This window comes from Pezoporus wallicus, unplaced genomic scaffold, assembly GCF_028554395.1.
Source record: "Pezoporus wallicus isolate ANWC-B61680 ecotype Strahan unplaced genomic scaffold, APGP_CSIRO_Pwel_v1 contig_3817, whole genome shotgun sequence".
NCBI classification, from domain to species: domain Eukaryota; kingdom Metazoa; phylum Chordata; class Aves; order Psittaciformes; family Psittacidae; genus Pezoporus; species Pezoporus wallicus.
The window spans coordinates 4,456,232-4,480,789 of record NW_026635157.1 but is presented as its reverse complement, the minus strand read 5'-3'; the positions used below and the strand labels follow the sequence as shown (position 1 = coordinate 4,480,789).

Here is a 24,558-nt window from a genome sequence, read left to right as displayed (position 1 = left end):
CAGTAATCTAAACTTCCCAACCTCAGATATCACAAGCTTTGCACTTACCTACGTCATCCAGATGTGTCCTACAGCACTACTGCAATAATGTAATGCAGTGTGTAATGTTGCTGCTAGATTATGTAAATATTAATATTCAAATTATTTGGTCAAATTTCACTTTCAGAGCCTTGCTCTAGCTCTTTAGCAGCTTTAAATTTCAATGCTGTGAAATGACCACTTCATTCAGAAACTTGTAAAACTGAGAAAGTTCTACCTGTAGGACTATTTCAGGTTGAGAATACTGGTATTTTTACAGGCATTTTACAAGCAACACATGATCTGAATGGCATTTCAACAGGTTTAGCAGCTTTGTTTAGGTGCTTCATAAAAGCTGGATGTCTCTATGCATAAATAATGTATCAAAGCATAATGCTCTTCCATAATATGCCTCACTGTTTGGTAACAGCATCTTGGCTAGTAAACGTGCTTTCTCTGCTCTGTCCACTCCTAAAGGCCTCAGAGAATTGCTTGAGCCGTATGAAGGCAATGATGATACTAATACATCCTCAAAACTCAACTAAAGCATAAGCAAAGAGATTTCACTAGGAACTTAATACTTGAAGCAGAGAGACAACAGTACCCAGTTTGTTCAGTTGAACGCCACAAGCCTTGTACTGGGTAACAACTGCCTGTCACATCCCTCAATCTGTTTGCTGCAACCTGCAGGCTCAGATTTTCTGCCAACAGCAGCTGGATTTGCCAACAGCAAACTCAGCAGCAAAACCACCCACATCCTTTCACTCTCATTCACACATGGGAATGGGACTGGCTGGAGTGAAAAACACAATCTATTACTTCATATGGCAGAGATGAAAGGGGCAGTTATTAAAGCTAATTTACAAAAACAGAGCCATCACATTGAATCTTCAGGTACTAATTCTGTTGGAATTAAACTGTAACTTGAGGAGTAATTTCTTATTGCCTTTTCTTAAAGGATATGTTATTTTCAGGGGTTACGTTTTCATAGTAGTGCTTGGAATGCCTATAAGTGCACAACTCTAAAAATACCCAAATCCCCCAAATACTGCATATAGGCTTGATTAATGAAAGCTACATATGCTCCCCATTATTACTTAGCTGTTCCCTTAATTGGTTATTGTCCTGGGTTCAGCAGTAGCAGTCATTTTTCTCCTTCTTGGTAGCTGGTGCAGTGCAGTGTTTTGACTTTCGGCCTGGGAACAGAGCTGATAGCGATGTTTTGGTTTGGCCAAGGACTTTGTGAGCCTCATGCTCTGCCAGGGAGGAGGGGAAGCCAGGAGGAAGCAGAGACAGGACACCTGACCCAAACTGACCAAAGAGGTATTCCATACCACAGCATGTCATGCCTGGGATGTAACTGGGAGTTAGCCGGAAGGGCTGGGGGACTGCAGGGTTGGAGGAGGTATTGGTCGGTGCTTGGTTGGGCTGAGGGGCAAGTTATCGGTCTGCTGGTGCTGAGGTGATGTATTCTCTTCCCTTGTTATTTCCTTTATCATTATTATCATTGGTGGTAGCAGTAGTGATCTGTGTTATACCTTAGTTACTAAACTGTTCTTATCTCAACCCGTGGGAGTTGCATTCTTTTTGATTCTCCTCTCCGTCCCTCCGGGAGCAGGGGGAGGGCAAGAAAGGGGGGGAAGTGAGCGAACGAATTACCTGACTGGGTTTAAACCACAACAGTTCTTTTGGCGCCCCACGTAGATACTGACAATCAACACAATGAATCACCATTCATATTCAGCACAGTAACCTGTTTCTCAGATAAAGGAAAAAGTTGCTCCCCACTGTCAACTAGAGGGCACTTGAACCTCTTGTTCTCCCACACTGACAACTTTTAACACAATAATTATACCTGGACTCCTGCCTTTCTGAGGTCTGGACTGGAAGCCTTCTCCGTAACTGTATGGTATACAAACACTCCTGGGATCCTGTGACATTTCTTGCATGTTACTCAATTAAGACACTAAAAAACATGGCATTACATGCAGAGTGTTTGTCGTCGTTTAAAATTTCATCCCTCATAGTAATGCAGTTCTAACCTTTTCCCCAGCAAAATTTAAACTTGAATAAATTAAAGGAGACTGGCTCTTCTCTATACAAGCTTGTTTTTTTTTCAGTGTAGGGGAATATGAAAGTAATTACGAAGCTGGAATAACAAGGCCAATGCTGAAGAGCCCTACAGAAAACAGTAAAGGAAGAGTTCAGCCACACTAAAAGAGAAAACACAGAATGAAAAACCCTACTTAAAAATAAGTGACCACTAACTCCCATTAAATTAAATTAGGAACTTGCAATCTGGCACACCACGGCTTAATGAATGCAAAGTGCAGGCAGATATAAAATATACTTCATGTTTCAGCGATTTGGCATTTTTATTACACTTGTCTGTATGCCATGTATGCCATTTTTCAGGGACAGCCTTGGAATCTCTCTAACCTCTTCAAGGGCTTTAGTAACAGAGGCAAAGACACAAATTCATCATTTAAAAGTTATCCTGATAAAGAAAAGCTTGTTACAATAATGTAGAAAAAAAGCCCGTGATCTCTATTTTATTAAAAGTTCACCAGGAAGCCATTTGTCCTTATTCCTTTATCCAGTTGCATGACCTGTTCAACTCCAACTTTGACATCTGAAACATCCATTCAATGAGTTAATGAAAAATAACCCCAAACAACTCAGATATTTGACATTTGCACCCCAAGTTACCAGAAGGTCATTTTAGTAATTTATAAAACCAACACGACATAGTCTTTCAGATGTTTATGTCTTCAAGTAGAAGAACTTAAGGTTATCTAGAAGCGTCCACTATCCAATACTTAGATGGTTTCAGTCAACAAACTACTGAAGTGTATTTTACTTTTTGTACCATGACATTCTAGCTTCCAACATCTACTACAACAATAAAGAAACCCAACAGATTTCTAATAAATGGTCACTGATGACTTGCTAACCAGGTTCACATTGGGAGAATCAGTACGGTTCAAGAGCCAGAGCTCTGCTGGGACAAACTGAAAGCAAAGGTCACATTCTCCTGTTTTAAGTTGTCCTGTAAGCTCCACAGATTCAATTTCTGAAGAACATCTTGTCAAAATAAATGAAATTAAAATCATAATTTAAGATTCTGGGACCCAAATATATTATTAGAAGCATGATAGCAACCGTAGCACCTAAGTAGATATGTGCTAATTTTTGCTACCAGTCTGGAATTTAATTTTTAAAATTATAACCTATGGGTTTTTCTAAATTAGATTATTAATAAAGTAATCAGTGCAAATCACTGATTGTAAAGACAATTCAGAGACTTATATAGTCTAAAAAAGTAGTGAAGTTCATAAGAAAAAGAACACATTTTAAAGTAATAAATCCTGCTAATATTTTTACAGATTGAAAGTCATTAATTCTACATTGTCTTCAACTGTTTTGTGAACCATTTTACTGATTTGGTACAAAATATTTAAAATAACCTTATTTTTATACTCTGGTTTCCATTAGCTTAATAAGTCTATACTAATTTTTGCAGTGTACTATTTTAAAATTAAAATATTATTTTTAATACTGATAAAAGTGGTATGAAAAACATAGTAATAATGCGAGAATTATTTTTTTTTTACAGGACTGAGACCCAACTCATTCTCAACTAAGTCATTTTGAGGACCTCTAACATCCCCTTATACACTCTTAACTCAGTATTTCATCTTTGCTAGGGGTACAGAGATATGCAAGTATTTGCCTATATGGGTACTGAGACTGAAGTGTTCAGAGATTTTGGCTTTTGCCTATATGGGTGCTGAGACTGAAGTGTTCAGAGATTATGGCTTCAATGTTGACAAATCACTGGAACTATATGAATGACCTATAGGGGAAAAAAAAAAAAAAAATCACTTAGTCTTTTCTTTTAGAATAAGAAACAGAGGGAAAACCAATTTACTCTCCCATTTATCCTTGTCTTGTTTTCTTCTTTGTCAATCTCTGTTTTGATCAGAGCAACCTCTATTCCTTTTATTCAATAAATGCCTGAAAACTAGGATACATTTTTATTAAGCAAAAAACCTCCACATACCAGATTCAGTGAAAAATCCGTATGGCAAATTCATGCATTAAAAAGGGACATGATTCCATCTATCACTCACAGTAAGAGTATTTTAGAGAGAAGAACAGCATGTAAATGTGTACAGGTCAAGTAAAGATGATTTCCAAGCGTGAAAATTATTCTTGTCAGTGGCAGCTGTTATGCGAGAAGTAATAAGGTCCAGAAGCCTTGCTGGGCATGACCAGTGATAAGAATATCATTATGATCCATCTGCAACCTCCAAAAGACCTAAAATGCCTCTGCAATCTTTTGTTCTAAGCAAAAGTAAAAATCCAAAGCAACAGGTTTCCAAACCAGGACACTGCAAATGTCTTCACAGCAATAAGAAACTTTCCACAAACAGCCCCCAACAGGTTTGCAGAAGGGAAAGCCAAGAATACTTTTCAGAATTACAGAATTTCAAGATCGTTGATTTTAGAGTATACGGGTGCTTGCTTTGTCTGCTTATTTACTTGTTCTGGGGGGAAAGGAGTGTTAGGTTTGTAAAAACACGTGAGTCATGAACAAGTCAAAGTATTTCTAGTAAACTTATTTTTGTCTGAATACACTGAGTTAACTGAAACCAGATCATTTTGCAGAAAATGGATCAGTTTCACTGGCTTTGCAACGAATCAGTGCTACAGGCTGGTTTGTACTGAAATTGATGACTTCATCCCCCTTCATTTGGGATGTAACAGCTTCCCCCTCAGCTCTGGAAATCCTCACTTGACACAATTTTTCTTATTTTTGTTGACACAGAGCACCAAGCACTGAGCAATCTCATTCCAGTGCTTGGCACCATCAGAATGAAGGAGGACCATTTGGCTGCCAGGTTTACAAGAAGCAAATAATGCATCCACTTGGGGATACCTCATGTGCTAATTTCTTTTCCACTGAAAGAGAGAGTAGATTTATCATAGCGCACTTGGATTAATTCTGGCCAGCAGTCCCCGTCTTTTCTTGGATGAGCCCCGAGAATACAAAAAGGTAGTGTTTCAACAGGTAAATCACCCAATTTCAGCAGGCAAATCACCTGCTCCTGTTTCGCTGTGAGTGGCATTAAGTCCCTTATTTAATTAAAATGGGTGACTGCTGAGATATCTAAGTGCAGTTGAAGCAGAAAAGGATTATGTTACTTTTTCTTAGCTTGTCTTAAACACTTGGAAACGGTTTAACACCTTTACTTACTCAGTGATGCAGGTGAGCAATGACTCTCACCAAGATACAAGAAAAAAAATCAGAAGCCAGAAATCATGCTGCACCACACATGTAGAGGCTCTTTGCTGTCTAAAACATCAGAAAGGTTGCCTCTACACAGAAGGCTGAGCTGGTTGCTAAGACAAAATGAAAACTGAATTAAAATAGAACTTCTTACATTGACAAAAACAAATATCTGGAGTTTTTGTACTGTTCTTCTGTTTAAGACTTTCTCTTTTCTTCTATCTAAGACTTTCTTTTCTTCAATTTCCTCAATCCAACTTCAGTTATGTTTCTACTAACTTCATTCCTTTAGCTAATACTTTCTGGTTTTCAGTATCTTTCCTTTGCCTTTCACAGATGTTTGTTCAGCATTGCTGCTTCCCTTCCATTAATACTCCCCTTGGTTCTCTGCACACCATATCTGTGGCTATGACAGGAAATAATTACACCTGACAAAGAAGGAGCATCCAGCTCTTTAGGGATAAAACAAATTTTGAACTATCTCAGCTGTGTATTCAACATGTGCTTTACTGGTCCTTCCACTGTTTATTATTGCCAGACAATGTAATGAACAGAACTTGGTATCTTCTTCGGGAATCAGTCTTGTCAAGGCACTGGCAAAACAGAACTTCAATGCGTTATAAAACACTTCTTTATTGCTCAGCCTTGCAGCACTTTTAATTGTCATCTCAACAAAGCCGTACTGATTCTAATGTTACTTATTTCTCTAACAGGACAAACCAATGCTGCTGATCACATTATACAGCTGCAGTGATTGAAATAATATTTTAGCTGAAGTAAACCAGCAAAATTGCTGTGATAGTTTATGGCCAAAAAAGCACGTGGGACTTCTGCTGCTGCAGTTCTCTCTGACAGATATACGTGACACTCTTGCAGAACATATTCCTGCTTATCCTCAAGAGTCCCTCAATAACATTCATAGCAACAGGAACCTGGTAACAAGAGACCAAGTGGAGGAGCAAACTATAACATTGTTCACTGCACTACATTTGCATTCTATCATACATGCTAGCACAGGTTAAATAGTGATACTCTATTATTTTCCTGAGTGCAATTCTGTTACATGCCCTGAAGAAGAGTAAAGGACATCTACACCAACTTTGTAACTTGTGCCATGGTACAAGACTTACAAGTGCCGCGCCCTGTTTTTGTCTGCTCAAGCTACCAGACAGCACCTAAGTTACGGATAACAAGATGAAATGCACACAGTTCTTCTGCACAGCTACTTTTTCAGGCTCTTCACTGATACAGACAAGAAGTAGAGTGTTCGTTTATATTCGTCTAGTGTCTTGAAGGATTTATTAGCAACTCAAAAAGCCAAATCTTTCTATACTTGAAACCTGAGGCTCTCCATAGGAAAAAATGACAACAAGGATATTGAGTTACCAAACCAGCATGACAGAGCTAACTTTAAACCCTTTTATGACTCACAATAATTTTTTTTGCATTTTATTTCCACTGCAGTTTTTTCAGGGGCTTAAGCAAGCAGATACACAGTGTCAATGTGTTCAGGGATGTCCTCTGAAAAATCATGAAAGCAAAATGGGAGCAAACACTGGAAGGTGATCAGTGTGATCAAGTTGTATCTCCAACTCATTAGAACTATGAATCAATGCCTTATAACACAGTCTCCGTTGTTTCCTCATTTCAACTTGGAATTACGAATAGTTAATGCTATTTGGAAAGTTTAAAATTTGCTCTCTCAAGTTGTTTGTGAAACAGCCTCTCCTAAAATAGCGTCCTAGGTGCAGGAAGGAGAGAGATAAAAGCAGATCTACTCTGTCCTCCAAGACAGAATTAGTATACAAAGGCATTCTTGATCCTTATTTAGCACTGCAACTCACCATTTTACAGAGGATCTATCAGTGCAGGCAGAAAAGTCAGTAAAACAAAAAAAGAAATACGAAAATCATACTGACAAAGACCACTGGAAAGAATTGTCACTTTTAGATCATCACATCAGAGGCATTTGGAACCCAAACCACTCTTTCACAGCAAATTCCAAATAGCCCATATTCAGAAGAACGCATGGAAGAAAGAGGTAAGACATTAAAAAAACAAAGCTAGGAAAAAAAATACTTATTTGACTATCCTCAGGACACTGTCTGGACTGCTCATAAATCGTATGAGCAACTTGCAAGATTTTCCCATACAGAATTCAAGCAGACTGACCTTCTTTCTGTCCTAACTCTTGTTATTTCCTGCTAGTTATCATAAAATAGCAGTATCCTTGGCATCATTTAAAGAGATTTCCTACTTCTTTCCATACACGCAAGGAAAGAACAGGTTCTTCTGGGTTTAATAACAGCGAAATAAAGTGGCTGGGTGTACGGTGGCACATGCTTAAGTAGAAGTGTGTGACTGCTGTTCCCTTGGTGTTTGGAGCAGTCTCGTCTGCTTCACGCTTATCTTTGAAAGCAGGAACATCTTAAAATAAAAACTCAGTGGAGCCAGTAGGGAAGTAGTTGGCAATGTGTACTTTAAATACGCTCTGCAAACAGCTTGTAAGCCACATTGCTCGGATTGAAGAGGGCTATTTAGGTTTGTAAACTTGGGTGTAATGTCAAGTGCTCAAAAAAATTAAAACTTGTATCCACATATTAAACTTACATCAAACACCAGCATAGACTGTCTTAAGTACAGTGTGTGTATTCACTTATGAGCAGGATAGGGATTGATGTTTTGGGGTTTTAATTATCAACCAAGAAGGGGTTTGAGGGAAAAGGGACAGTGGTTCAGGTCCTAGCCCCTCCCCTGCAACACATTGTAGAATGAATGTGTCTCAGCAGTCATGGGGATAATTACCTTACGCTGTTTTCTTTCCACTGAGTCCTGGCAGAAGGGCAGGCAGGGAGAGAAGACATGCGTGTGCTCACAGAGCTTCACAACAAGGACATTCTTGTTGCAGAGCAGATTATGGAATTGAAAGGAAATAGAAGTCATTGTCTTTAGTTAGACAGCATTAATTTGTGACCTGCTAGCTTACATGTCTGCAAAACGACTGCAAAACAAGTGTCCAGGTTAAAAGAAAGTCTACCTACAAGCAATGCACTCAAAATGTTTTAACTTTTCATTTTTATCTTAAATGCTAAGCAATTTTAAATCAACCTGATAGATGCCAATCTAAGGCTTCAACCTGGTTAAACCTGGTGGGCTAATCACATGATTCAATGGGCCCTTCTACCTTTAAGAAATAATTATTTACTTTCTTGTGTTTCCATGCTTTCTTGTATTGAACTCTCCCACTACTGTTCTCACTCTGATGGGCAGGACCAAAGAAACTGGTACAAATCTTTCTGATTTTATTTTTAGCTTTTATGCCCACTCATCCCATCTTTTGCCTCTTACACAAATAATCCTATTATCGATTTGCAGCACCTGCATAATCAGAACAATCAGGTCCTGTTTAAATGTCACCTTGAGAGCACTCAACAATTCAAAACATGTTGGTGATCAGCAGTTATACCACCCCAGGATCTATAGCAGCTACCATTAGGCTTGCAAATGAGATTTTGACTGCTTTGACTGACAATGCAGGGCAAGTAAGTGCATACTAATAGCGGAAAACATACTACACATCCAATGGCACCACAGCAGCAAACACACAGAGTATCAAGCAATAATCATGCAGTTTGTCACTGATCCTGTCACTGTTGCCATACGTCTGTTCAGCAGAACTACCCGTGATCCACTCAGGGACACCTGCCCCACACAACCCCACTTTGTGTCGCACAGTACGACTGCTCTCCTTGCACAGAGGTGGAGCAGCGCTCCACGCACTGCTTCTCCAAAACAACTGGGATGGGAAGGAACAGTGAAGTAAAATTCCCAATGACAGCATCTTTGCTTCTCCTCAGAAAATGGTGAGAGCACAACAAAGGTGCTATGCATGAGGGGTCAGTGGAGTACCACCGAGACTCTCATCTTGCAGAAGTTGCCAAGTCAGGATGGGACTGCTTGACACTTTATGCTGCTGCATGAGATTAGATCTCTCAGACTTAAACAGACAGATTTTATGCTAAACACTGGGACAACCAAGGCTCAGGATGCACGTGTTGATGTTAATTTAACAACTGCAATACTGAGAGATGCAAATGCTCAGATTGGGAATCTCTTCCTTCCTCATTCTGTCAGAGCTGGATTTGCTAATCTGGCAATAATGTCAAGCACATCCTCTCCTACCACTTCTTGGAAAAGGAATGTGTTTTTATATTTATTCATACATTATTTATATTTTTTCATGCAGACCCCCCTCATCAAGGTGACCTTCATCACGAATATGTATGTAGATATATCATGTATGCAAAACCATAGCTCGGATTCCATCCTATACCTTTGCCTTTATAAATTAAAAATATCAGCTGAGGTTGGAAGGTTACATTCAAAGTCACATTTTAAAGACAGCTGCTACTTTGTGCTCTTCATCAACTACTTTAAATGTTCTACAAAAGCAGTTAGCCTTATTGGCCCTCATTTGCAAGGAGGCACATACTTGTTATGCTCAAGTCACACAGGGAAAGGAACAACCCTCAGAGAAGAGTCTGGCTGTCCCGAATTCACCGTTCTAGAAAAATAACTGTCATTGGGCCATGAGACACAGAATTTTAAGGGGGTGAGGGGACACAACACCTGTAAGTTGAAATTTAATAACATTATATACTAAGAAAAAATAAATCATATAATACGGTAAATCCCTCTTCCCCACCAAAAAAAAAAAAAAGACGTCTCCTGCAGGAGTCAGCAACAACTCCAGACTTGACAGCAATAAGCTGTCACCCTGCTGAAGAAGGATGAACAACTGATTTACAGGGTGCTGCGACTGCCTCTGTTGGATGGATTTTGAGGCAGGCATCGAGACCCGTCCATGAGCCGCGGTACACACTGGGACGAAACCCCGGGGGCCACGACCGGGAGTGCCACCACATAATGTGCATCAGGGCACGGGCCGCTGCCAGGGCCCGTGAGCACCGAAAGGCTGCAGAGAGGCACGAACCGAGATGTTCCCCCTCCTCATCCCCGCTCCTGAGGCCTTTCTGCTCCCGGAGGCAAAGAGGGGCTGGGGCGGGCCCGAGCGCGTTAGCCCGTCCCGGGCTGTGGTGCGAGGCTCAGTGGCCGGACAACGGAGAGCCCGCGCAGCGGCTGGGGCTCGGGAAAAGTTGTTAGGTACAAGTGTAAAGTAATAAAAAAACAAACACAAGAGTCTCCTCTTGAAGGCGGACACATGTGGCGCAATTCGCTTCCCTGCGACAGCGGGCGCCCCCCCTCCCCAGCCTCCGCCCCTCAGCGCCCCGCCACCACGGAGCGGCCGACCCGGAGCGGCCCGACACGGCTGTGGGGAGACGAAAAGCCCCGGCCCGGCCCCGCACGCCTGCCCCGCTCACCTGCCGCCCCCGGCGCGGCCCCGCTCACCTCATGGCCCAGCTCCTCAGGCACCGCCCGCTCCCCCCCACCCCCAGCGCCGGGCCAGGGAGCACAACGGCGGCGGCAGCTCCTCCCGTCCCCGCGGCGGTGCCCAGCCCCGGGGCGGCAGCGGGCGGAGCGGAATAGGGCCGGGCCGCGGGGCGGGCTGGCGGCAGGGCGGTGTTCGCTTCCCGCCCCGCGGAGAGCCGAACCGTGCCGTGCCGTGAGGAGGCCGGAGGCCCTGCCACCCCAAACCAAGGGTTTGTTCGGTAACGGCGCTATAGAGAAACTTGTTACAAGCGAAGTGTGAGCACCCCGGCCTGTGGCTTTCCGACCGCCGCTGCTGCTGTGGCCGTACGTTGTCGTCGTACTCGCAAAGATCCGCACAGCTCCCTCACCTGCTCTGGTGGTAGTAAATTACTTCCAAGAAGGCATCTCACGGCGTTAAGCATTTCCTTTACACGCACCGATTTTACTTCCTGATTGTGGGTCTTTACTGCAACTTGCAGTCTGGCAGGGCAAGAGGTGCAGGAAGGGAGAGCATGCACACCCCAGGCCAGCTGGTGTGTGAGCATGTGGCTCTTGTCCTGCCGCAGGTCATCCTTGTGGAGATGCTCCCCGTGACCACCAGATCAATGCTGGAAAACCACGATGAGGTCCAGCTGAGCCTCCTCTTCCCAGGTTGAACGAACCCAGGTCGTCCAGTCTTGCTCCCTGTGGCATTTTCTCCTCAGTTAACCATTTCCGTGCACCTCCATGGGACCTCTCCAATTTTCCAGTGCCTCTTCTGAACTGAGAAAGACCACAGCTGAGCTCAGTCCTCCAGGTGGACCAGCAAGTGGCAGGGTGGCATTATGGCCTCCTGTGATCTGTTGGTTCTGCTCCTGCTGACACAGCCTGGAGCAGAGTTTGCCTTCACAGCTGCAAGGGACGTGTCTGTTTAGCTGGCAGGACACCGGCCCCCTGCTCCTCTTTCAGCAGCACTACACTGCAGCCAGTCAAAGACCCACCTAATCTAGGGCCCGCTTTTAGAGAAGGTTGGACCAGATGACCAGGGATCTAGGGACCTCTTCCACCCTACTTAGACCTTCCAGTGATCAGTGTTGTGTGGCTTTGGGAACTGTCTGTAAGTTGAGTGTTATGTCGACTCTGTTTGAAACAAGTGTGTTTGATCGATTAATTACCATTAATTGAAATGGTGACGGTTGGCCTGAAATAATCTAGATGTACTCTGCAACATGCCTGTGAGAACTTTTCAACATGATCATCTTAAAAAAAAAAAAAAAAAAAAAAAAAGCTTTGTTTAAAGTAGGTATAATTATTTAAATTGCCCAAGCGTGATTAAATCGCCTACCCATTAAGTCAAGTTCCACTGTTAGGTCTCTTTTAACAGTACATGTGGTCTCAGCAGTGGCCGCCAGATCCAGCTAGGATTCTGGTAGGTAAGAGTAACCTTTCTGGGGTAGTTTCAAGCCCTACTGCACCAGCCATCTCTCCACCAGACTTTTTGTCAGAAATCATGAAACCCACAGCAGTCAGCAGTGGGATATGCCACTGCTGCGGCTGCTACAGTTCACTGTCAAATTTATTAACCTAAACTGCCAGTGGCAGTATAGGCATGCTAACATTATTGTATGTTATGAGCTAAGGCTTGGGCAATTTGAGAGCACCAAACATCTGTGGTGGGGCTGAGGAGGACTGAGGCAATCAAAGGCAGTTTATAACTACAGTGTTACTGCTATGCTGCTGAAATGCACCCTGTGTCACATCCAGCTTCTGGTTTATACCTGTAAGGACACCATGGCAGTGAGAAACCACATAGAAATAGTTCCAGTATTTTGCTAGGATAGATACCATCACACTGCTCTAAAGATGTCTCCTGCAGGAAGGCAGGACAGGAATCTCCATGGCTTCATGAACACCACAGGACTGTTGCTGTACACTGCTGCTGTTAAATACAGCATCTGTGGGCTCCTAAGGCCTTAGCCATTAAAGATGAGTAAGATGAGGTTGATTTTTACCATGTCCATACAAACAAGCACTTTCATAGGTGTATTCTTTTTATTCATTCTCTCCACAGCTCTTGAAAACCCATGATTTCTGACAGCAGCAAACCAGCCATGAATTTTACACTCACCAGAATGCTCCCACTCTGACAGTGTGCAATGGAGAAATGCAGAGAGTTTAGGCTGGTGCAGCAATATCAAAAGGATTCCCAAACTGAATCAGGCCAGGCAGTAAGTTCCAGTGTCTTTCCCATTTCTCAAGTGGGTATTGAAGTAAATATGGAGCTAAGCTGCTGAGCTGGTTGTTGGAGTAATGCTCTGGCTTTTTGCAGATAAATCAATATATGGAATCATATGGATACAGTCTTGTTATAACCAGCTGCTTTGGAGAAAGCACACAAAGATAAGAAGCCTCACCGTGTACACCTGCTGCAGTTTAAGGCCTTCCCTGACAGGTACCCAGCCTGGGCCTGACTAGAATAGATACAGGCTCCACTCCTCCCTGCTACAGGCGGCCCTTCAGACACAGTTCAATGACAAAATGAACTTTGTGTCTGCTTTCTGATGGGTCTGGGAGAAAGCACCCAGAAGCCTACATGCTAGGTCCAGCACACAGCTGTGTTACAAGTTGGTTATCATCTGCAGAGATGGTTGAATATAGCAGGGAAATACATTTTTCCTCCAGTCTCATTCAAAGGACAGGCTGAAACACCTCTGCTGAACTTTTTGAAGCGGTTCAGCCCAGGGATGAGACATGGAGTGAAAAACTCAGCAACTGCAGTCAGAAAGAGCTGAAACTCACAATGCTTAGAGAGGTTGTGTATGTCCCATCCCTGGAAGTGTTCAAGGCCAGGTAGAATGGAGCTTTGAGCATGGAAGCTGCCCTTGCCCATGTCGGGGGGTTGGAGCTACGTGATCTTTAAGGTCCATTCCAACCCAAACCATTCTGTGATTCTAGATTTTACTGTGCACAGTGTTGGGTGACCCTAAGTGTTGGTTCCTCACGTTAAAAGTACGACTAATCTGTGCAAAAGGCTTTGTGGCTTAGCAGAGGAGGACAGTCCAGCCGAGTGTCACTAGTGCAGGGCGTGCAATGTGCAATAGGTGACTTCAGCGTCTTTCGACGTTTCTGCAGTGAGGTGTCCTGCCCTCTGGTGCCTGCAATGCCGTCTGCCTCAGTCGCCTCTCCGCTCCCCGTTGCACGCACCGGCAGGAGCCGCCGGGCCACCGTGGGTGCAGAGCTGTCCACCTCACCTGCTGCCGGGGACACTGACCAGAGAACGGGTATTTGGAGGGGAAGGCGTCGGGAAGGGTCGCTGTGGGGGAGTGGTGTGACAGATGTGCTCACACTAGAGCTCACTGGGATGAGTCCCTCAGCCAGCAGTGCCAGCAGTGAGGCCTGTGCCGCACAGCCTGCCTGTCTGCTGGCATCACTCCAAACAGCTAACAGCTACACCATTACCCCAAATCTCTCTTCCCCTCCTTACTGTTGCTCACGGTTTTCCACTTCTCCAGTGACTGGCAGGATGTGGGGGGTCCCCTTCCCTGCTAACCTGCCCTCACTGGGGCTGACTTCAAGTACAGGTCCATTGATGGAAAACCGCTAGTGCAGCTTCATAGCTATATGGCCCCATAAAAACAAAACTTGTTACAGCAGCTCTACCACAATACCCAATGCTCCAGTTGTATGCATTCTATTGAAGTAAAAATGCAGGGCATACAATTAATTATTTTTTATTATAATTTATGAATACATGTTAGTGTCACAACCTGTTTAAATAAAATAATTCAACACTTAAAGTAAATTTTCCAGCAATCAAGCACAAAGCAGGAGTGACAAAAATTAAAATATTCCAGGTTCCTCTTGGAACATTCCAAACCCAAATATTCAAGTCGGCATTTGTTTGTATCTTTTCAGGAATGATCCACAGCAGTCCTCTAGGTTAATCTCCTGTTAATACATGACAAAAAAATCATTCAGTAATGAGGAATCCTTAAACCTGCCATGTAGTGTTCCAAAAATGAGCTGTAACATTTACAACTGTCATAATCATGCCACAAAACGTTTTTTATTTCTTTAGATAAAATTAGCCTGATGTCAATTACCTGATTTATATGAAGTCATGACAGGAGTCTCCATGATCGAGGGGAGAAAAAGCAATGCAAAATCTGTGTCCCACTTAAAACTGAGGTAAACTTCCCACTGACTGCAACGCCTAAACCAGTTTCATTTCAAGCCTTCAGTTCTGGTCATGTGCATAAAAATAAATTCTTCTTACAAACTTACAGATAGATGTAGTGAGCACCAGCTACCTTAATGCCATACACATAATACATTTTGCTGGATGCTTTGAGGAATCAATCATAAATGGAAAAAAAACCTGTTGAAATACTATCAACTTATCAAACAGAGGAAGAGTTTACACAGGAATATTCCAGTTTTGAAAAGCATCCTTGGGTGTGTTAGTCTACAACCTGTACTGTGCAACTCCAGACATTTAGTTTTAACATATTCATATCACATCAAACCCCTGAGTATTTGTTGGTGCTTACATTTCATTACTTCTATTTTTCAGCTGCCTACAGAGAGAGGTCAATACCTGACACCTTCCAGTGGAGCCTTTTCACATAAGCAATAGCTGCCCTTGTTATCAGTGGATGTCCTAGCCCAGGATGAAGGGAAAGCAGGGTCTGCCGTTGAAACCACATGTATAAGTGATCCAGTGAAAAGTCTAGGCATCCCTTTTGAGAGTGTGAGATGTGGAGCCTGACATTCCACTCTCAGGCTGGGATGTGGCCTGCTGGGTTAGCATGCATCTCTAACCTGCAGAGAGGAGGTAGCACAAAGCAGTCTGGGCAAGGCAGGACTTTCACCACAGCCACAGCTATCAAGGAAACAGTGTTGCTGCAATGGAGCATAGCTGTACTTTTATGAGAGGAAATGCCCCACTTGAGGAGCTGGCTCATGGACAGGTACACATGGCAGTGCAGGTGCATTTTGTCAGTCATGTATGATATCATTGCAGTGAACCAGCAGGAAAGAATGATTACAAAGAAAACTGCATGTGTGGCTCCAGCCCCTCATGAATGCTCTGGGAGTCAGAAAACTGAGGAGAATTTTGCACTGGCAGAAACTCCCAGTGGTAGACAATGCTGAACCTAAAGAGCTTCAGAAACAGCAGCTTTTGCTCTATTGCCTGCTGAGATTCCCATCCAAGTTTGTCAGGAAAAGAGATACTAACATGAGTGAAAAGAAATAGAAGTGCTGTAGTAACTACTTTTCAAAACAGGGTAAGTATGGAAACTGTTTTCTGACAATGTTATCAAAGCATTTGCAAAGGTAACTAGGATGCTTTCTATGTCCTTCTCATGACCTTCTGGCACAGCGTGTGGGACAGCATTACTTTTCAACTGTAAATGTCCCAGGTTTTTTATGGATTGTATTGTGTAGAATGGGATAGAATGTCACTGACATTTATTGCCTAGGAATCTCTGTTGATTCTCACAGTCTGAAATCAGCAATATCAGCCTATGGTAAACTTTCTTTAATCCTCTACTGTTGCTTAGGTTCATCCTTGAGCATGGCTAGCGCACAATACTTGTAAGTCAATAAGAATTCATTTCTTTTAAGATATTCATCTCCTTTTACTTGATGACTTGCCTGCTTGTTACTCAGTTTCCAAATCCTCTGTGCTTACTTATTCCAATTCTAACTGGAAAGACATACGTTGAGAAGACTATTACACAGTAACAGGTTGGTCAGTCTCCTCTTTCTCTGTGACTGGTTGGTCAGTAGCAACTGTCTCACCAGATGTCTGGGGTTCTGCATGTGTTGGCTTGGGCTCTTCTGGTGGCTGAGGCTCTTCAGCAGGTGCCTGGGGCTGATCAGATGGAGGTTTACGGCTAAATGCCTCTAAGCGGTTTTCAACAACTGTACGAACCAAGGCTGAAACAGAAAAAGACACCAACAAACATGGAGGGGGGGAAAAAACTTAATTTGAGATTATTTTATATATTACTGACCTATAACTTCTTAAACAGGGGAAAAAATGAAATAACGCTAAAAATGAAAGAACACTTGAATTAGAACAACCATCCCTGCTACTGATTTAAAAGAGTTCACCTGGATTGTTTTGTTCATTTCCTCATAGTTGTTCTTCTCTTCCAAAGCGCATCAGACTGCCAGGAACGAGGACTGGCCAGGTTGTACACAGCATGATGTTTTTGGCAGTGGGAATTACTGGAACTATGGGAGTCATCGAAAGATTTTCTCTTTCTGAAAAGCAGCTGTAAACCACCTAGTCTTTATTGGTTTTGCTGCCAAGGCTTTGTAAATTTCTCTAAACACCATACCTCTCTCAATGGGTACAAAAAAAAAAAAAAAAATCAGCACTTACTTTGATACCTATAATTTTGATTATAAAAATAGAGAGGCCAACAGTGAAAGAAGAGAGGTTTAACATAGAAAATAGGACAAATAATGAAAGAGCTTCATTGTTGAATCATGGGTTGACTTTAGCAAGTAAAAGAAGGAATGGTCACCTCTAAGATGACAAACAACATAGCTGCCTTCCACTGAGGGTGCTTCCTTTGTAGTTCATAGCTCTTTTACTGAAGAGTGACAAATCCTTTAAGTAACAAAGTAGCTTCTTAATTCAATTGGGTTAAAAATGGATCCTTAGAGACTTTTCCTATGCTTCTGCGTAAGGGGGCAAAGAAGCCATTAACTCTCTCAGCTGAGGTTGTGTCTGCCTTTATGAATTTGAAGAATGCAATTTATGATTCCTTTTGCAGAGGTGATGTTTACTCAACAATGGGTGACTGGCTATAAGCCAGGAAATACAGAGGATAAATAGCAAAACAGGGATGGCTGATATTACTTATTAGCCTGCTCCAGGTGCTTTGTATCTTAGAACTGGTGCAGGACCATGATATCTGGTTAAAAATTAAAGAGAAAGATTTAACAGGGATATGATAGATGTTCTCATCATTAGTGCATCCTGCAGCAACATTCTTCTTGGGATGTTTATTTGGTAATTACATACAATACTTTTACTTAAAACAAGAGAAAATTCCCTTTCCACTGAAGAGCTACGTAAAGAAGTGATCCATAAGCGTACATACCAGCATTTACATCATAGGATAAAATACCTAACAGACCAGCTGTACTAATCCAAATTATACCCTAACAACAGAAAATAGACCCAAAGGAAAAAAAAAACAACAACAAAATCACAGCTTAAGGAAAACTATAGGAATGATGATTCAATTCAAGTATAAAAAGTGGTTTGATTTAGGACCACCATGGTGAACACATATTCATCATAATGATGCATAAGACCGAGTTTAGATTATTCAGGTGTTTCAGCTGCAGCCTCTGAAGACCGACTAATAAAAGAACCTGAATACTAAGCTTGAGCAAGTCCAAAAGATGGATGATATTTTAATCTATGTCAAAAGCAAGGACATAATTATTGACTGTTGAGGAAGTAAGCCCTTGTTTTGATGAAAAGTGCTGGTCACCTGACTTCTGTCAACCATAGCCTACAATTATCCTTCTCCTTTCACACAGGATAAACATATTACTCCATAGCCCAGGGAGCTTACACAAACAAGTTAGGAGACTTTCATGGTATACACATGGCTGTAAACAAGATGGGCTTTTCTGTTCTCACTGGCACAATCTGGCATGCTACAAAGAACAGCATAGCAGTAACACGTGAGAAATAACAATTCTATAGTGAAGAACTGGTGTTCTCTAACCATTCTACTCCCGCCAAATGTACTGCATCTCCCAGTATCAACACATCTCAAACAGTGTAAAGACAGTAGAGAGGACAATGCAGAATGACTGACACTTCTATTGTTTAATCTGAGAATCAATTACTTAGATGTATGTAGTAGTAGGTTTCCAACATTAAAACCCCCACAACCAACCACGACATAAAAAGCCATGGGTACTTGCTAAAATGACACCTCCTACATTAACCCACCATGACCTTGTAAACATAATATTTGTTTTTCCCCAGTCAGAACAATCAAGAACATTAAGTAGCCCAGATTGCATTCCAGGATTTAGTAACTTACAGTCAAGCATTATCCTTGCCAGAACCTTCCCCTCTAGTTCTTCTTCTACTTCTGTCATCAACCATGGAAGGAATTCTGTCTCAATATCTGCAAGAATTTAGCAGGAAGAAAGAAAAACATCTTGTAATCAAAGATGAGCAACATGATCTTGGGACTGTTTTTCATTTGCTACGACCAAAGGATTAACATCCTTGCCAAAAGACACTTGCTTTGCAAGGGCTGGAAGAAATCTCTCAGGTGTTGTTTGGTTTCTTATCTCCTGCCTCTCTTACACATTGTTATGGACCCAGAGCAGAGTCCTCTGAGCTATAGTGATTTTTAAAGAGGTCTGGCACCCTTGAAGGGCAAGCACAGATGAGATACACAGTAATGCTCTAGTGAGATGAAAATAACTATCCTGAACAAGTCAGGAGAATAACATTTCCTGCCTTTCTCTCCAAAGACGTCTGGCTTCTGATCTGCTGAAAGCATTTGTTCCCTCTGACTTAAGGAGCTCTTGTTTACCCATGTATTTCTGAAATCATGCTCTTTGTATGCCATGGTCCCTAAGCCTGCCCTGTTTGCAAAATACACTCAGTTTCTGTGTTTACCCCATGACTCATTCTGGAGAAAGTGTAACCATTCCCAAGCTGTGGTCTCTGCAGGGCCTGTGGAAGTGAAGTGCAGCAAGGTAACCCACAAGAAATGTTGCTGATTCTAAAAGCTTGGGAGTCACTGATTTACAATTCCAAAATTATTTTCAGGGCCTAATTCTAACTAACTTCTCCCTTGCCCTGATAAGCATTAAAAAAGATTCAGTGACATACGGCTTGCTTTGCCTGTCCTATCAAAACACATTTAGTTCAGTTTGGATCTCTCTGCTCTACCAATCTTAACCACCCACTATTTCTCTCCAGTTCAAGAGCAGTCCCATTCATTATCACACTATCAGCTCCTGCTTATTATTCACTATTGTACAGAAGACCAATAATGTTTGTGTTAAAAAATATGAATTTGGAAACTATCCATTCAACCACAAATGTAAATAAAGTCTTATGACATTATACTAAATATAGGACAATAAGCTATGTTTCATGGTGGTTTTGACCCTTACGTTACTTAGTTTACATGTGAAAAAAAAAAAAATATACAAACCCCTTTCTACAGGGTCATAAAAAAATCCACCCTCACGAAGATTGTTGAAGACCGAGGGAATAAGATCAGCCAAGTAATGCTTAGCGAATGCCTGAGCTGCAATTTTCTCTGCAGTCTCTTTCTGTTTCTTCAGCATTTGCATGTGCTGGCGTCTGCGACGTTCCTGTCAAGGCAATAATGTGTGTAAAATTTTCAGGCCTTTAGCTGTTACTCCTTTGATCTAGACTTTGAAGAATGATCACTGTGTGAGAGTCATAAATAGCAAAGATAATCAAAAGTACAGGTACTTATGGTCTCTACCTGGTATTTGAGGCCTCTAACTTTCACAAAGCCTCATATGAAAGAGTGCTTGAAAGCAAACTTGTACTCAATTTCTGGAGTACTATAATCCACAGGGACTAGAGGGAAACATGTTCCTTTGGTATATCTTTTCTGATTTTGAGAAGTTTGTAAAATAAGGGCCTTGCAGCTGGACAAATTAAGCCCTTCTCCAATATCATAGTATCCATTAAACTCATGACTCTTTGCTTTACTATTGCAGATCAAACTGATCATTGGCCCTGAAAGGAGATGAAATTGGATCAAGATTTCCTTAACTTTTCATCTTCCAATATTATATCCTATTTGATACAAGATTAAACTCAAAATGATCCAGGAAACATTAAAAAAGCAATTATACAAGGCTAATAAATAGTAAGGAAGACTTGCCTTTTGTATTTCCTACTATTTATTATTATTCCTGAATTCCTACTTACTGGATAATACTAATACAGCTTAACACTTTGAGATCTTGACAGGTATGTGTGCACATTTAGTAGTGCATGTGTTGGGTGTGAAGGATCAGAGGGCGTCTCTCTTTCAAGCACTCTGACATTTAGCAGTTATTATAACGAAAAAGTCTGAGTAACAGCTGCACCAGGTACAGAGAAAAATGCTGTTAGGTTTGGCCTCTCGATCAGAGGCCTGAGTCACTGGAGCATGGCTTCTCCAAATAAACACAATAGCATGGTGCTGGTGCATGAGAGCAAATAGCAGAGTGCAGGTATAGCACCAGAATGCTTTGAGAAATATCAGACTTGACAGTACCCTTTGGGGCACAGCCAGCTTACTTCACAGCTTGTCTTTCAGTACTGGAATTGGTTTTCTCTCTTCTGACAAGCATTCAGACAGACTCTTCAGAAGTCCTACCTTCTCCTCTCTGTACCGCCTGTCCTGCTCTTCCAGGCGCTGTACTTCAGCAAGCTCTGCGTTGCGCAGCTCTGCATAGGCACGCTGATGTGCCCACAGCTGGGCCAGCTCTTCCTCCTCCATGACTTCCAGCAAAGCTTGCTCAACCGTTTTCCCAATCAGCACTTCCAGGATCGGCTTGACTTCAACGTCAAAGTCAAACAACTGAGGATGGGAGTCAGGGAAACAGACATAAATGTCTCTTGATCACAATCACTCTTAACAACTTTGCAAGGAGAAAAGGAGGATGAGCAAAGCCCCTGTGCTGAAGGCAGGGCTGAGGAATGGTGGGGGGGAGAGGTGGTGCTCAGTGTCAGGTGAGGCAAGAAGCATGAATGCAGCTGGGGGCTAAGTGGGCTGGAGTGAGACACCACACACCCTACCACAGACACTGTGGGGCTGCAGGGAGAAACAGAGCACTTACCTGGAGCTGTTTCCTGTGTTAAGCCCTTCTTGGGCTGGACACATTCTATAGGGAAGAGCATTTCTCAACTCTAGCTCTTATCTGAAAGCAGCAGAACCAGTGCACATGGAGAAACATCTTCCTTAATTTTGCACTTAACCTCACAGCAGACTTTGGAGAGGTTTGTTGGGTTTTGGCATGATCTGTGAGGATAAGTTCCTTTCTGTTTCTGCCCTGATTTTTGCAGCAGAAGTGTGTTTTGTATGGACGATGTGTTTTGACAGCACTTGCAGACCTGACTTTCCTCCATACCTCTCCTGATAATTGCGTGGCCACATCTTTTCCAGTTTTGGCTGGTATGAAGAATGGACTGGGTGGTCTGTCCAAAAATGCATCTGTTTGACACTCTACATCAACCTCTATTACCCGGTCACTAATCTCTTCCAAATACAGTTCTAGAAACAAAAGTACAACGAATGCTGAAAGTTGGATTCCTTTTATTTTAACTCTCAACTATTTTTGATGACTCTACAGTGTGACTTATATCCAAACAGTGCAATAAAATGACTTCTATGAATTTAAAAAAAAAAAAAAAGAAGACAAAAAGACACCTCAACTTAAACTCTTGACAGTAGGAGATACCCAGAGCTTAGAGAGGGATCACAGGTCAGTAAGGGAGCACCTGAAGAGCAGCACAAAGTACTTCCAGCCACTCCAGCTAATAAGCTGCCTTCATCCGGGGCCCAACTGAAATGTCTCTATGCCAATGCAAGAAGAGTTAGAGGCGTTCACACACCTGAAGGGCCATGACCCCACTGGCATTACTGGTGATTCTATGAAAACATAGATCAGTCAAATAAGGGTGTTATAAGGGGCTACAATAGAAATTATTAGAGAAACTTCAATTCTATTATTCTACAAGTCTAACCTTAACCCTCTGTGATTCTACCAACTGTATCATGAATTTAGTAAGTGAATATAGAACAGCAAGTTTTTGTTTTCAGATTAATTAGAAAAAAGAAATAAAGTCAGCCTTTTACCTGTTTGCACCTGAACATGCTCTCTGCCTTCCACAGGCTCAGGTGTTTTTGGTTGCATTTGCTCTTTTGCACGCTTTCTAGCCAGTGCTCTTTTCCATGCTTCTTTCTGCCTTTGAATCTCAAAGGGAGTGGGTGGGGTAATCTGAGCAGGGATGAAGAATATAAAAAACATCACTTTGTACTCTAAAATGATACTAATTTCTCTCTACACAAAAAGTGGTTGTTTGATTTTAATGCCACAAATCTAGCATTTCAGATTGACTTTTCTGGGTCGTGACCCTGAATTTTCAGTTACCTTAAAGACTGTAGGGCATGAAACTAATAAGTTGTGCTAGCTGCCTAAGCACATGCCGATAGCATCTTACACTAAGAGCAATTAGTTGTTATTTGGAAGTGGGTATTACACACACAACTTTGCTTTGTGAGATAAAGTATATTAAAATATCAAGTTCTTGCTGACAAGTGAGAGTTTCTAGGTAAAGCTTTAAGAAGGTCAAATGGACTTCAGTTATCATATTATAAACAGTTCTGTTTGCTAGACAAAAACTATAGGTTCTTCATTGCTGATGAAGTAAGAGAAACCCATACTAACTTCGAAATTCTGTAGTCGATTTATGAATTGAAATGAACATCAGTTTCAAACTTCGCAACAGAACATATGTGAAATTCACTCTAAGAAACAGCTACTGAAAAACACAGTTATTTCCACAAAGTAGCTTTTAAAAATGCAGACTGCAATTCTTATATGATCAAATTATCTATGTAGAAATATCCCCTGAAAATAAAGCATCACTAAAACATTTGCTACGAATCAAGAGAAATAAAATACTTTCACCTCCATACAAACAGCTTTTGCATACAGCTGGACCATTTGCTTCTATAGTAGAATAAGTCAAACACTATTGCTATTATCATTGATGACACCTTACATATGATAACAGATTATACAGCAATGACCTGTGCCCAGGATCATTATACTAAGGGGGGGGAAGGGGGAGGGAAGGAAATAATCAGGTACTTAATGTGGAAAAAAAATATCAGAACTACAGAAGTTCATGTGAAACTAAGTGCTTTAAGAAAAGCTGAGTGCAGTCACATGCTAGTTTAACTGGAGAGCCTGTGGCTGTGTGAAGTATTTTAAGTAAAATCACGACCTCAGTAGTTAAAATTACTAATAAGGAAGAGCTCTCCTGCCCTACGTATTACTTTTCAACAAAGCTGTAACATGACAAACACCTACCACAGGTATGACTTCAAGGGCGTAAGTGTTGCCGCGCACCACTCTCGGGTCGTACATGAGGTTGGTGTAACGAACAGGCTCCTTTCCTCTGCAACATAAAGCGCAGACAGTCGCGCTCACAGAGCTGTAACCGGTACGCTAGTACCTCAGACAAGGCGCCGGGAGGACTCTGAAAGGCCAGACCCATGCAAGTCCCCTTCAAAGTTACGGGAAGAAGGACTTGCAGGCAGGGCGGCGAGGGCACTGGGGTAAGGGCGCGGAGGGCAGGAGAGTGCAGCGGAACTCGTTCGGGGAGCGGAGGCCGCGGGGCTGCGCGGCTCGACCCGCCGGACACTCACGACTCAGCGGCGTCCAGCGGCGGTCGGTACTTGGGGCGGGCGGGCAGGGTGCGAGGGAGGCTGCAGTAGCTGTAGAGGACGCCAGGAACCGCCGCCACCTCCAGGTCCCGGGGGCGCGGCATGGCGGGGGTCGGCCGGGGCATCCAGGGCGCTTGGCTGCTCACTCCCGCAACAGCCGCTCGCACCGCGGCACCCGTCCCCACGGCAACGAGAGGGCGGGGCGGGGCTAGGGCTCTGCGCATGCGCGAGGCTTCCGTGGCAGCGGCCGGTACTGTTGTTCCTCAGGCAGGTTTTCCTGACAGGGGAGCGCTAAAGGTGAGGGAGGCTCCAGGAGGACATGACTGCTCCAGAGGCACCGGGGTGCTTAGCGGA

The 24,558-nt window shown here is 42.6% G+C and overlaps 2 protein-coding genes across 6 annotated transcripts in view; both read right to left on the bottom strand.

The window, feature by feature from the left end:
• Positions 1 to 10,757, bottom strand: part of PLAGL1 (PLAG1 like zinc finger 1) — a 46,351-nt gene extending 35,594 nt beyond the window's left edge. For 2 of the 5 annotated variants that reach the window (XM_057406863.1, XM_057406889.1), the window contains exon 1: positions 10,693 to 10,757. The gene's annotated coding sequence lies outside the window, so the exon portion shown is untranslated. The remainder of the gene's footprint in view (positions 1 to 10,692) is intronic. The other 3 variants (XM_057406881.1, XM_057406898.1, XM_057406871.1) reach the window with 2 other exon arrangements.
• Positions 10,758 to 15,697: 4,940 nt separating this feature from the next.
• On the bottom strand, positions 15,698 to 24,336 carry RSPH3 (radial spoke head 3). Its single transcript, XM_057406850.1, has 8 exons — positions 24,187 to 24,336; positions 23,849 to 23,936; positions 22,609 to 22,750; positions 21,881 to 22,023; positions 21,127 to 21,330; positions 19,939 to 20,101; positions 18,805 to 18,891; positions 15,698 to 16,663 (listed from the first exon to the last, which is right to left on the bottom strand). Exons 1-8 carry the CDS (start codon positions 24,327 to 24,329, stop codon positions 16,458 to 16,460), a joined length of 1,176 nt encoding a protein of 391 aa, XP_057262833.1. The 5' UTR covers positions 24,330 to 24,336; the 3' UTR covers positions 15,698 to 16,457.
• Between the last annotated feature and the right edge of the window lie 222 nt (positions 24,337 to 24,558).